This window comes from Sebastes umbrosus, chromosome 5 (assembly GCF_015220745.1).
Source record: "Sebastes umbrosus isolate fSebUmb1 chromosome 5, fSebUmb1.pri, whole genome shotgun sequence".
In the NCBI taxonomy this organism is placed as follows: domain Eukaryota; kingdom Metazoa; phylum Chordata; class Actinopteri; order Perciformes; family Sebastidae; genus Sebastes; species Sebastes umbrosus.
Window position 1 is genome coordinate 11,324,926 of NC_051273.1, and position 13,414 is coordinate 11,338,339.

At 45.4% G+C, this 13,414-nt stretch overlaps 2 protein-coding genes across 2 annotated transcripts; both read left to right on the top strand.

The window, feature by feature from the left end:
- Window positions 1-45: 45 nt before the first annotated feature.
- On the top strand, window positions 46-8,251 carry LOC119488481 (mucin-2-like). The gene is made up of 7 exons (XM_037770202.1): window positions 46-5,229; window positions 5,268-5,533; window positions 5,744-5,935; window positions 6,206-6,337; window positions 6,713-6,844; window positions 6,962-7,194; window positions 7,926-8,251. The coding sequence occupies exons 1-7, from the start codon at window positions 46-48 to the stop codon at window positions 8,249-8,251; spliced, it is 6,465 nt and encodes a 2,154-aa protein (XP_037626130.1).
- Window positions 8,059-9,979, top strand: LOC119487858 (salivary glue protein Sgs-3-like). Its single transcript, XM_037768915.1, has one exon. The coding sequence runs from the start codon at window positions 8,370-8,372 to the stop codon at window positions 9,240-9,242; it is 873 nt and encodes a 290-aa protein (XP_037624843.1). The 5' UTR covers window positions 8,059-8,369; the 3' UTR covers window positions 9,243-9,979.
- The last annotated feature ends 3,435 nt before the right edge of the window (window positions 9,980-13,414 follow it).

Sequence of the window (13,414 nt, forward strand, 5' to 3'; positions counted from 1 at the left end):
CCTACCACAACACCCACCATAACCTCAGCCTCAACTACAACAACAATGAGCACCACAATAACACCTCAAATAACCTCAACTACACAAGCAACTACCACATCCCCTAGTACAACAACACCACCAAGCACCACAACTACCATAACAACACCCACCATAACCTCATCCACAACTTCAACAACACCGAGCACCACAATAACACCTCCAATAACCTCAACTACACAAGCAACTACCACACCCCCTAGTACAACAACATCACCAAGCACAACAACTACCACAACAACACCCACCATAACCTCATCCACAACTACAACAACATCGAGCACCACAATAACACCTCAAATAACCTCAACTACACAAGCAACTACCACACCATCAAGCACCACACCTACCACAACACCCACCATAACCTCAGCCTCAACTACAACAACACTGAGCACCACAATAGCACCTCAAATAACCTCAACTACACAAGCAACTACCACATCCCCTAGTACAACAACACCACCAAGCACCACAACTACCATAACAACACCCACCATAACCTCATCCACAACTTCAACAACACCGAGCACCACAATAACACCTCCAATAACCTCAACTACACAAGCAACTACCACACCCCCTAGTACAACAACACCACCAAGCACCACAACTTCAACAACAACACCCTCCATAACCTCATCCGCAACTTCAACAACACAGAGCACCACAATAACACCTCCAATAACCTCAACTACACAAGCAACTACCACACCCTCTAGTACAACAACACCACCAAGCACCACTACTACACCACCAAGCACCACAGCTACCACAACACCCACCATAACCTCATCTACAACTACAACATCAAGCACCACAATAACACCTCCAATAACCTCAACTACACAAGCAACTACCACACCACCAAGCACCACACCTACCACAACACTCACCATAACCTCAGCCTCAACTACAACAACACTGAGCACTACAATAACACCTCAAATAACCTCAACTACACAAGCAACTACCACATCCCCTAGTACAACAACTCCACCAAGCACCACAACTACCATAACAACACCCACCATAACCTCATCCACAACTTCAACAACACAGAGCACCACAATAACACCTCCAATAACCTCAACTACACAAGCAACTACCACACCTTCTAGTACAACAACATCACCAAGCACAACAACTACCACAACAACACCCACCATAACCTCATCCACAACTACAACAACATCGAGCACCACAATAACACCTCAAATAACCTCAACTACACAAGCAACTACCACACCTTCTAGTACAACAACACCACCAAGCACCACTACTACACCACCAAGCACCACAGCTACCACAACACCCACCATAACCTCATCTACAACTACAACATCGAGCACCACAATAACACCTCCAATAACCTCAACTACACAAGCAACTACCACACCCCCTATCACAACTACACCACCAAGCACCACAACTACCACAACAACACCCACCATAACCTCATCCACAACTTCAACAACACCAAGCACCACAATAACACCTCCAATAACCTCAACTACACAAGCAACTACCACACCCCCTAGTACAACAACACCACCAAGCACCTCAACTACCATAACAACACCCACCATAACCTCATCTACAACTACAACATCGAGCACCACAATAACACCTCCAATAACCTCAACTACACAAGCAACTACCACACCACCAAGCACCACACCTACCACAACACCCACCATAACCTCAGCCTCAACTACAACAACACTGAGCACTACAATAACACCTCAAATAACCTCAACTACACAAGCAACTACCACATCCCCTAGTACAACAACTCCACCAAGCACCACAACTACCATAACAACACCCACCATAACCTCATCCACAACTTCAACAACACAGAGCACCACAATAACACCTCCAATAACCTCAACTACACAAGCAACTACCACACCCCCTAGTACAACAACACCACCAAGCACCACAACTACCACAACAACACCCACCATAACCTCAGCCACAACTACAACAACACTGAGCACCACAATAACACCTCCAATAACCTCAACTACACAAGCAACTACCACACCCTCTAGTACAACAACACCACCAAGCACCACTACTACACCACCAAGCACCACAGCTACCACAACACCCACCATAACCTCATCTACAACTATAACATCGAGCACCACAATAACACCTCCAATAACCTCAACTACACAAGCAACTACCACACCCCCTAGTACAACACCACCACAAAGCACAACAACTACCACAACAACACCAACCATAACTGCATCCACAACTACAACAACACTGAGCACCGCAATAACACCTCCAATAACCTCAACTACACAAGCAACTACCACACCCCCTAGTACAACAACACCACAAAGCACAACAACTACCACAACAACACCAACCATAACTGCATCCACAACTACAACAACACTGAGCACCGCAATAACACCTCCAATAACCTCAACTACACAAGCAACTACCACACCTTCTAGTACAACAACACCACCAAGCACCACTACTACACCACCAAGCACCACAGCTACCACAACACCCACCATAACCTCATCTACAACTACAACATCAAGCACCACAATAACACCTCCAATAACCTCAACTACACAAGCAACTACCACACCCCCTATCACAACTACACCACCAAGCACCACAACTACCACAACAACACCCACCATAACCTCATCCACAACTTCAACAACACCAAGCACCACAATAACACCTCCAATAACCTCAACTACACAAGCAACTACCACACCCCCTAGTACAACAACACCACCAAGCACCTCAACTACCATAACAACACCCACCATAACCTCATCCACAACTTCAACAACACCGAGCACCACAATAACACCTCCAATAACCTCAACTACACAAACAACTACCACACCCCCTAGTACAACAACACCACCAAGCACCACACCTACCACAACACCCACCATAACCTCAGCCTCAACTACAACAACACTGAGCACCACAATAACACCTCAAATAACCTCAACTACACAAGCAACTACCACATCCCCTAGTACAACAACACCACCAAGCACCACAACTACCATAACAACACCCATCATAACCTCATCCACAACTTCAACAACACCGAGCACCACAATAACACCTCCAATAACCTCAACTACACAAGCAACTACCACACCCTCTAGTACAACAACACCACCAAGCACCACTACTACACCACCAAGCACCACAGATACCACAACACCCACCATAACCTCATCTACAACTACAACATCGAGCACCACAATAACACCTCCAATAACCTCAACTACACAAGCAACTACCACACCACCAAGCACCACACCTACCACAACACCCACCATAACCTCAGCCTCAACTACAACAACACTGAGCACCACAATAACACCTCAAATAACCTCAACTACACAAGCAACTACCACATCCCCTAGTACAACAACTCCACCAAGCACCACAACTACCATAACAACACCCACCATAACCTCATCCACAACTTCAACAACACAGAGCACCACAATAACACCTCCAATAACCTCAACTACACAAGCAACTACCACACCCCCTAGTACAACAACACCACCAAGCACCACAACTACCACAACAACACCCACCATAACCTCAGCCACAACTACAACAACACTGAGCACCACAATAACACCTCCAATAACCTCAACTACACAAGCAACTACCACACCCTCTAGTACAACAACACCACCAAGCACCACTACTACACCACCAAGCACCACAGCTACCACAACACCCACCATAACCTCATCTACAACTACAACATCGAGCACCACAATAACACCTCCAATAACCTCAACTACACAAGCAACTAACACACCCCCTATCACAACTACACCACCAAGCACCACAACTACCACAACAACACCCACCATAACCTCATCCACAACTACAACAACTCCGAGCACCACAATAACACCTCCAATAACCTCAACTACACAAGCAACTACCACACCCCCTAGTACAACAACACCACAAAGCACAACAACTACCACAACAACACCAACCATAACTGCGTCCACAACTGCAACAACACTGAGCACCGCAATAACACCTCCAATAACCTCAACTACACAAGCAACTACCACACCCCCTAGTACGACACCACCAAGCCCCACTACTACACCACCCAGCACCACACCAACCACAACAACACCCACCATAACCTCAGCCACAACTACAACAACACTGAGCACCACAATAACACCTCCAATAACCTCAACTACACAAGCAACTACCACACCCCCTAGTACAACAACACCTCCAAGCACCACTACTACACCACCAAGCACCACAACTACCACAACAACACCCATCATAACTGCATCCACAACTACAACAACACTGAGCACCGCAATAACACCTCCAATAACCTCAACTACACAAGCAACTACCACACCACCAAGCACCACACCTACCACAACACCCACCATAACCTCAGCCTCAACTACAACAACACTGAGCACCACAATAACACCTCAAATAACCTCAACTACACAAGCAACTACCACATCCCCTAGTACAACAACACCACCAAGCACCACAACTACCATAACAACACCCACCATAACCTCATCCACAACTTCAACAACACCGAGCACCACAATAACACCTCCAATAACCTCAACTACACAAGCAACTACCACACCCTCTAGTACAACAACACCACCAAGCACCACTACTACACCACCAAGCACCACAGATACCACAACACCCACCATAACCTCATCTACAACTACAACATCGAGCACCACAATAACACCTCCAATAACCTCAACTACACAAGCAACTACCACACCACCAAGCACCACACCTACCACAACACCCACCATAACCTCAGCCTCAACTACAACAACACTGAGCACCACAATAACACCTCAAATAACCTCAACTACACAAGCAACTACCACATCCCCTAGTACAACAACTCCACCAAGCACCACAACTACCATAACAACACCCACCATAACCTCATCCACAACTTCAACAACACAGAGCACCACAATAACACCTCCAATAACCTCAACTACACAAGCAACTACCACACCCCCTAGTACAACAACACCACCAAGCACCACAACTACCACAACAACACCCACCATAACCTCAGCCACAACTACAACAACACTGACCACCACAATAACACCTCCAATAACCTCAACTACACAAGCAACTACCACACTCTCTAGTACAACAACACCACCAAGCACCACTACTACACCACCAAGCACCACAGCTACCACAACACCCACCATAACCTCATCTACAACTACAACATCGAGCACCACAATAACACCTCCAATAACCTCAACTACACAAGCAACTACCACACCCCCTATCACAACTACACCACCAAGCACCACAACTACCACAACAACACCCACCATAACCTCATCCACAACTTCAACAACTCCGAGCACCACAATAACACCTCCAATAACCTTAATTACACAAGCAACTACCACACCCCCTAGTACAACAACACCACTAAGCACAACAACTACCACAACAACACCAACCATAACTGCATCCACAACTACAACAACACTGAGCACCGTAATAACACCTCCAATAACCTCAACTACACAAGCAACTACCACAACCCCTAGTACGACACCACCAAGCACCACTACTACACCACCCAGCACCACACCTACCACAACAACACCCACCATAACCTCAGCCACAACTACAACAACACTGAGCACCGCAATAACACCTCCAATAACCTCAACTACACAAGCAACTACCACACCACCAAGCACCACACCTACCACAACACCCACCATAACCTCAGCCTCAACTACAACAACACTGAGCACCACAATAACACCTCAAATAACCTCAACTACACAAGCAACTACCACATCCCCTAGTACAACAACTCCACCAAGCACCACAACTACCATAACAACACCCACCATAACCTCATCCACAACTTCAACAACACAGAGCACCACAATAACACCTCCAATAACCTCAACTACACAAGCAACTACCACACCCCCTAGTACAACACCACCAAGCACGACTACTACACCACCCAGCACCACAACTACCACAACAACACCTACCATAACCTCATCCATAACTACAACAACACTGAGCACCGCAATAACACCTCCAATAACCTCAACTACACAAGCAACTACCACACCACCAAGCACCACACCTACCACAACACCCACCATAACCTCAGCCTCAACTACAACAACACTGAGCACCACAATAACACCTCAAATAACCTCAACTACACAAGCAACTACCACATCCCCTAGTACAACAACTCCACCAAGCACCACAACTACCATAACAACACCCACCATAACCTCATCCACAACTTCAACAACACAGAGCACCACAATAACACCTCCAATAACCTCAACTACACAAGCAACTACCACACCCCCTAGTACAACACCACCAAGCACCACTACTACACCACCCAGCACCACAACTACCACAACAACACCTACCATAACCTCATCCATAACTACAACAACACTGAGCACCGCAATAACACCTCCAATAACCTCAACTACACAAGCAACTACCACAACCCCTAGTACAACAACACCACCAAGCACCACTACTACACCACCAAGCACCATAACTACCACAATAACACCTCAAATAACCTCAACTACACAAGCAACTACCACACCACCAAGCACCACACCTACCACAACACCCACCATAACCTCAGCCTCAACTACAACAACACTGAGCACCACAATAGCACCTCAAATAACCTCAACTACACAAGCAACTACCACATCCCCTAGTACAACAACACCACCAAGCACCACAACTACCATAACAACACCCACCATAACCTCATCCGCAACTTCAACAACACCGAGCACCACAATAACACCTCCAATAACCTCAACTACACAAGCAACTACCACACCACCAAGCACCACACCTACCACAGCAACACCCACCATAACCTCAGCCACAACTACAACAACACTGAGCACCACAATAACACCTCCAATAACCTCAACTACACAAGCAACTACCACACCACCAAGCACCACACCTACCACAGCAACACCCACCATAACCTCAGCCACAACTACAACAACACTGAGCACAACAATAACACCTCAAATAACCTCAACTTCACAAGCAACTACCACATCCCCTAGTACAACAACACCACCAAGCACCTCAACTACCATAACAACACCCACCATAACCTCATCCACAACTTCAACAACACCGAGCACCACAATAACACCTCCAATAACCTCAACTACACAAGCAACTACCACACCCCCTAGTACAACAACACCACCAAGCACAACAACTACCACAACAACACCCACCATAACCTCAGCCACAACTACAACAACACTGAGCACCACAATAACACCTGCAATAACCTCAACTACACAAGCAACTACCACACCCCCTAGTACAACAACACCACCAAGCACCACAATTTCAACAACAACACCCACCATAACCTCATCCACAACTTCAACAACACAGAGCACCACAATAACACCTCCAATAACCTCAACTATGCAATCAACTACCACACCCCCTAGTACAACAACACCACCAAGCACCACTACTACACCACCAAGCACCACAACTACCACAACACCCACCATAACCTCATCTACAAGTACAACATCGAGCACCACAATTACACCTCCAATAACCTCAACTACACAAGCAACTACCACACCCCCTAGTACAACAACACCACCAAGCACCACTACTACACCACCAAGCACCACAACTACCACAACAACACCCACCATAACCTCAGCCACAACTACAACAACACTGAGCACCACAATAACACCTCCAGTAACCTCAACTACACAAGCAACTACCACACCCCCTAGTACAACAACACCACCAAGCAACACTACAACACCACAAGCACCACAGCTACCACAATAACACCCACCATAACCTCATCCACAACTACAACAACACAGAGCACCGCAATAACGTCTCCAATAACCTCAACTACACCAGTAACTACCACATCCCCTTGCACCACAGCAACAACACCAGACACCACTACTGCAACACCAGGTATCACAACTTCACCCAAAACTACCATAACAACATCCCCTATAAGCGCATCCACAACTACAACAACACCGAGCACCACAATAACACCTCCAATAACCTCAACTACACAAGCAACTACCACACCCCCTAGTGCAACAACACCACCAAGCACCACTACTACACCACCAAGCACCACAACTACCACAACAACACCCACCATAACCTCATCCACAACTTCAACAACACCGAGCACCACAATAACACCTCCAATGACCTCAACTACACAAGCAACTACCACACCCCCTAGTATAACAACACCACCAAACACCACAACTACCACAACAACACCCACCATAACCGCATCCACAACTACAACAACACTGACCACCACAATAACATCTCCAATAACCTCAACTATATCAGCAACTGGCACATCCCCTACCACCACAGCAACAACACCAGACACATCTGCTGCACCACCAAGCACCACAACTCCACCCCAAACTACCACAACTACACCCACCATAACTGCGTCCACAACTACAACACCACCAAGCACCCCCACAACTGAGGTCCCCACAACTGCAGGCCTGACAACTGCAACTCCCACAACAATTGCCCCAACAACTGTGGTCCCCACAACTGCAGCACCTACAACTGCGGCTCCCACAACAATAACCCCAACAACTGCGGTCCCCACAACTGCAGCCCCAACAACTGCAGCTCTCTCAACTGCTGCTCCAACAACTGCAGCCCAGACAAGTGCAATTCCCACAACTGCGGCCCCAACAACTGCATCCACGACAACTGCAGCACCTACAACTTCGGCTCCCACAATAATAGCTCCAGCAACTGCGGTTCCACCAACTGCTGCCCCGACAACTGCAGCCCCAACAACTGCAGCTCCCACAACTGCGGCCGCCACAACTGCAGCCCCAACAACTATAGCCGCAACAACTGCAGCTCCCACAACTGCGGCCCCCACAACTGCAGCCCCAACAACTATAGCCGCAACAACTGCAGCTCCCACAACTGCAGCCTCAACACCTGCAGTCCCCACAACTGCGGTCCGGACAACTGCAGCCCCGACAACTGCAGCACCGACTGTCGGTAGCAAATGTCTGTTTGGTGGATCAGCATAAACTGTACTGTGACTGTAAAATCATGACAGCCAGTTCAGATGGGTCCAGTGGTGAGGATATAAAATGGATGGAATCTAGGAGGCAGAAAAAGGCATTGAGGGAAAGGGAAAGACGAGCAAGAGCGAGAGCGAGATGTTGGTCAGATGGCAGCGAGGGTTAGAGAGGTTACAGAAAGAAATCAAGAACTAGTTGCAATGAGAGGCAGATTCAATTGAGTCAATCACAAGAACAGGAATGGAAAGTAGTGATTGAATTTAATCAGGATGGAGGGCACTATCGCCCGATCAAACGAACTAAACGATCGAGGAAGAGATTGGTAAAATCAAGTTCGCTAGGTTTTGAATAACAAACGAGTCCTGATGCATGCAGCAAACAAACACCAGCAGGAAAAGATTCTCAGAATGACTTCACTTAAAGGGGAAAGAATGAAGGCTCATATTCCAGGAGCGATGGCAAAACTGAGGGTGTAATCTCAGGAGTCCCTTTGAGTGTGAAAATACAAAAGAAAAAAGAAAATGCAGGGAGGCAAAGCCACAAGGCTTAAAAGCATAAACATGCAGAAGCAGTGTTCAGTTTTTATGCACCAAGTATTTGGAACAAGCTCCCAGAAAACTGCAGGACCGCTCCAACTCTTAGTTCTTTTAAATCTAAGATTCAAACTTTCTTGTTTGCTGCTGCCTTTTATTAAACCAAATAGTTATCTTATACTGCACTATAACTTTTACTTGTGTGTTATACTCTATTTTAGCTTTTATTATAGCTTTTATTTTTAGCTTGTTTTTATTTTCTAATCTTTAACGTTTTTATGTGTTTATGACTGTTTTAATTATGTCTTAATGTTCTTTTGCACTTTGTTGCAATGTTCTTGATTGTTTGTGTAAAGCACAAATAAAGCAGCCTTGCCTTGCCTTGCATAAGAATGCATGCTCATGGGGCATCTCTTGTTGGGTCTCTAAATTATAGTAGAGTACAGAGTCTCGAGATAACTTCTGTTATGAGTTGATGCTATATAAAAATAAATTTAATTGAATTGAAACAACCCGTCATTCATTACAAACTTTGTAAATATCTGGGTTTTCCCTCTTCACAGTTCAGAAAAAAATTAAGGGAACCAATAACAGTCTTTAAAAACTGGATTGTCAGCCTAATGCTGCATGGTAAAAGGTATGATGGGGTTTATGATTTAGTTTGTACTGTCATATATTTTGTAAACATGTGTCTGTGACTTACTGGACTTAGTGGTTTTTCAGGTTACAGTATATGAATGTAACTCCTGTCTCCAATGCCTTGTCACTCCCTCCATGGCTGAGGGAGGAGTAATTCACAAACTAAGTGCAACATGCACAAACAAAAGTACTTATCTGTACATGGAGTAGTGAGAAGTAACACCAGTCATCATGGAAAGAATCATCATTTGTTGGATATTGTTGCTTGGATATTTACATACATCCTCTGGACAAAGTAACTATTTAATTAATATTGTATGGCTTTGATTGTTTGTATTTAACTGTCTAATATACAGTACCTTATGCTATCACAGTAGACTGGAGACATTAGTTGTGTTAAGTATTCAAAAAGTTAAGGATATCTATCTGTTTTACAATTGACATTCTGTTTGCCTACTATTGATCTCTTCAAGATCAAACAACAAATATTGGACTGAAAATGTGTTTATTTGCTGTTAGAAATTCTAATACGATTATTATGTATAAACATGCAAACATGTTTGACTGATTCGTCTTCAAATAAAAAAAATAAAATAAGTAAATATGCATATAAAATATGGTAAATAGAGCTGATTCATTTGCTCTGGTTATTTTCCAAGATGGCATTTACTGCCTGAATGTCAAGTCTCTGTCAAGGACGTTGGAGAGTAATAAACAAGGGCATGAACATAAATCATAACTAGAAGATAGCATCAGGTTCCCCTGTTTCATGTTTGGAAAATTAGTAAAAAAAAAGGGTTGGAAATTATTTGTACTTTTTAGCAGTATTGGATTAATAGTATTGCTATATATTGAAATTTTAATTTTACAAAACATTATATGTGATCATTATTAATTAACACTAAAACCCCAAAAACATTCATTCCAACTTGAAAGTGTAAAAAACAACAAATCACAGATAAATCAGTGAACCATCTATGAGTAAGACAATAGTTTTGCAGTCGGAACTGTACTATGCAAGTGTCGCGGGGTTCTATGTCAAAACTCCGTGCAACATGAAAAACACTGGCGTAGTCGGAACACGTTGTATTAATCCCTTTTTATTATGCCGGCCTCCCAAAGTGCAATCATTGCTTACTATTTACAAAAAGTGAAAAATAGAAAATAAGCTATGTACAAAACATCAAATAGTACTGAAAATCGAGTTCCTCAATAACTCCATGATTTCTTTCAGAATAGGCAAAAACAATCCAAAAATACAATCTATATTTTACCTTCCTGAGTGTGACCTTCTCTGTCAACACTTCAAGATCAGACTCAGCTCAGCTGGCCAAGATGACCCCCTTTTAAACCAATAGCCCCTCCCCTGGGCGTATTCCTTACACAGAAAAATAACAATTAACATTATTTTTCATCATAGAAGATATTTATAGTCCCTTTAACCTAGGCATATTTTACATTTAAATGATATACCTCTGTCTAAACATTCCCCCCCAACCAAAACAAGTTAATTTGCAACATAATCACAATTCCAAATAATAAACATATTTAAACTGATCACATGATCTCAAAAACGCGCGAGGGCACCCTTTATAACGGGGGGATTTGTTACGGCCCTGTTTGCTCGTCAATCCCATGAATGGGACATGACAGGATGGACACGCAGCGTTTCAGCAACTGGTGAGTGAGAATAATGTTTGTGTAAATATATGCGTATAGGAAACAGCAGAACAATCAAGTGTGCACCTTTGGTCGCACTACTGATAAACAGTTTAGGGGAGAGGGATATGTCGCGATGTGTTTTAACTACGGAGTGAATCAGGAAGGGAGCGGAGAAATGTTTGGCGTGTGTGTGTGTGTGTGTGTGTGTGTGTGCCTGCGGCGCAGCGGAGAAATGTTGGTGTGTGTGGCCTGAGGTGATGTGTGTGCGCTGCCCACAGTCAGTGACGGCTACTCCGTCACAGCAAGTGACAGAAAACTTATGCGAGGGTAGTTTCGCCAGATAGTCGGTGCTCAAGTAAAGGTGGTTCACCTAAATTACTCAGATCTTCTTTTTGAGTACATTGATGTTCAAAAGAAAGTTCATCCCATTTCAGAAAATACATGAGATGTTTGGTGACAGAAAAACTGATAACCCGACAGATAATAGAGCCTATTATTATTTTCTTTAACAATAGCCCAAACAACGGCAGCTTCCACAACTGCACCCCCGACAACTGCAGCTTCAACAACGGCACCACCCACAACTATGGCCCCCGCAACTGCAGCTCCAACAACTGCAGCTCCCACAACTGCAGCCCCGACAACTGCAGCCCCGACAACTGCCACACCGACAAATGCAGTCCAAACAACTGCGGCAGCCCCAACAACTGCAGCTCCCACAACTCTCACAACTGTGGCTCCAACAACTACAATCCCGACAACTGCAGCCCCAACAACCTCGATTACCACAACAATATCCCCGACAACTACAGCCTCAACACCTGCGGGCCCCACAACTGCGGTCCCCACAACTGCAGCTCCCACAACTGCGGCCCCCACAACTGAGGTCCCCACAACTGCAGGCCCGACAACTGCAACTCCCACAACAATTGCCCCAACAACTGTGGTCCCCACAACTGCAGCACCTACAACTGCGGTTCCCACAACAATAGCCACAACAACTGCGGTCCCCACAACTGCAGCCCCAACAACTGCAGCTCCCACAACTCTCACAACTGCGGTTCCAACAACTGCTGCCCCGACAACTGCAGCCCCAACAACTGCAGCTCCCACAACTGCTGCTCCAACAACTGCAGCCCCGACAACTGCAACTCCCACAACTTCGGCCCCAACAACTGCATCCACGACAACTGCAGCACCTACAACTGCGGCTCCCACAACAATAGCCCCAACAACTGCGGTTCCAACAACTGCTGCCCCGACAACTGCAGCCCCAACAACTGCAGCTCCCACAACTGCAGCTCCCACAACTGCTGCTCCAACAACTGCAGCCCCGACAACTGC

What these genes read in the sequence shown, in the direction of transcription:
- LOC119487858 (XM_037768915.1), top strand. Translation starts at nt 8,370, where the DNA reads ATGACCTCAACTACACAAGCAACTACCACACCCCCTAGTATAACAACA.
- LOC119488481 (XM_037770202.1), top strand. Translation starts at nt 46, where the DNA reads ATGAGCACCACAATAACACCTCAAATAACCTCAACTACACAAGCAACT. An exon ending in CAATAACCTCAACTACACAA is followed by an intron (nt 5,230 to 5,267) that starts GCAACTACCACA and finishes AACACCACCAAG; the next exon opens with CACCACTACTACACCACCAA. An exon ending in AGCAACTACCACACCCCCTA is followed by an intron (nt 5,534 to 5,743) that starts GTACAACAACAC and finishes CCATAACCTCAG; the next exon opens with CCACAACTACAACAACACTG.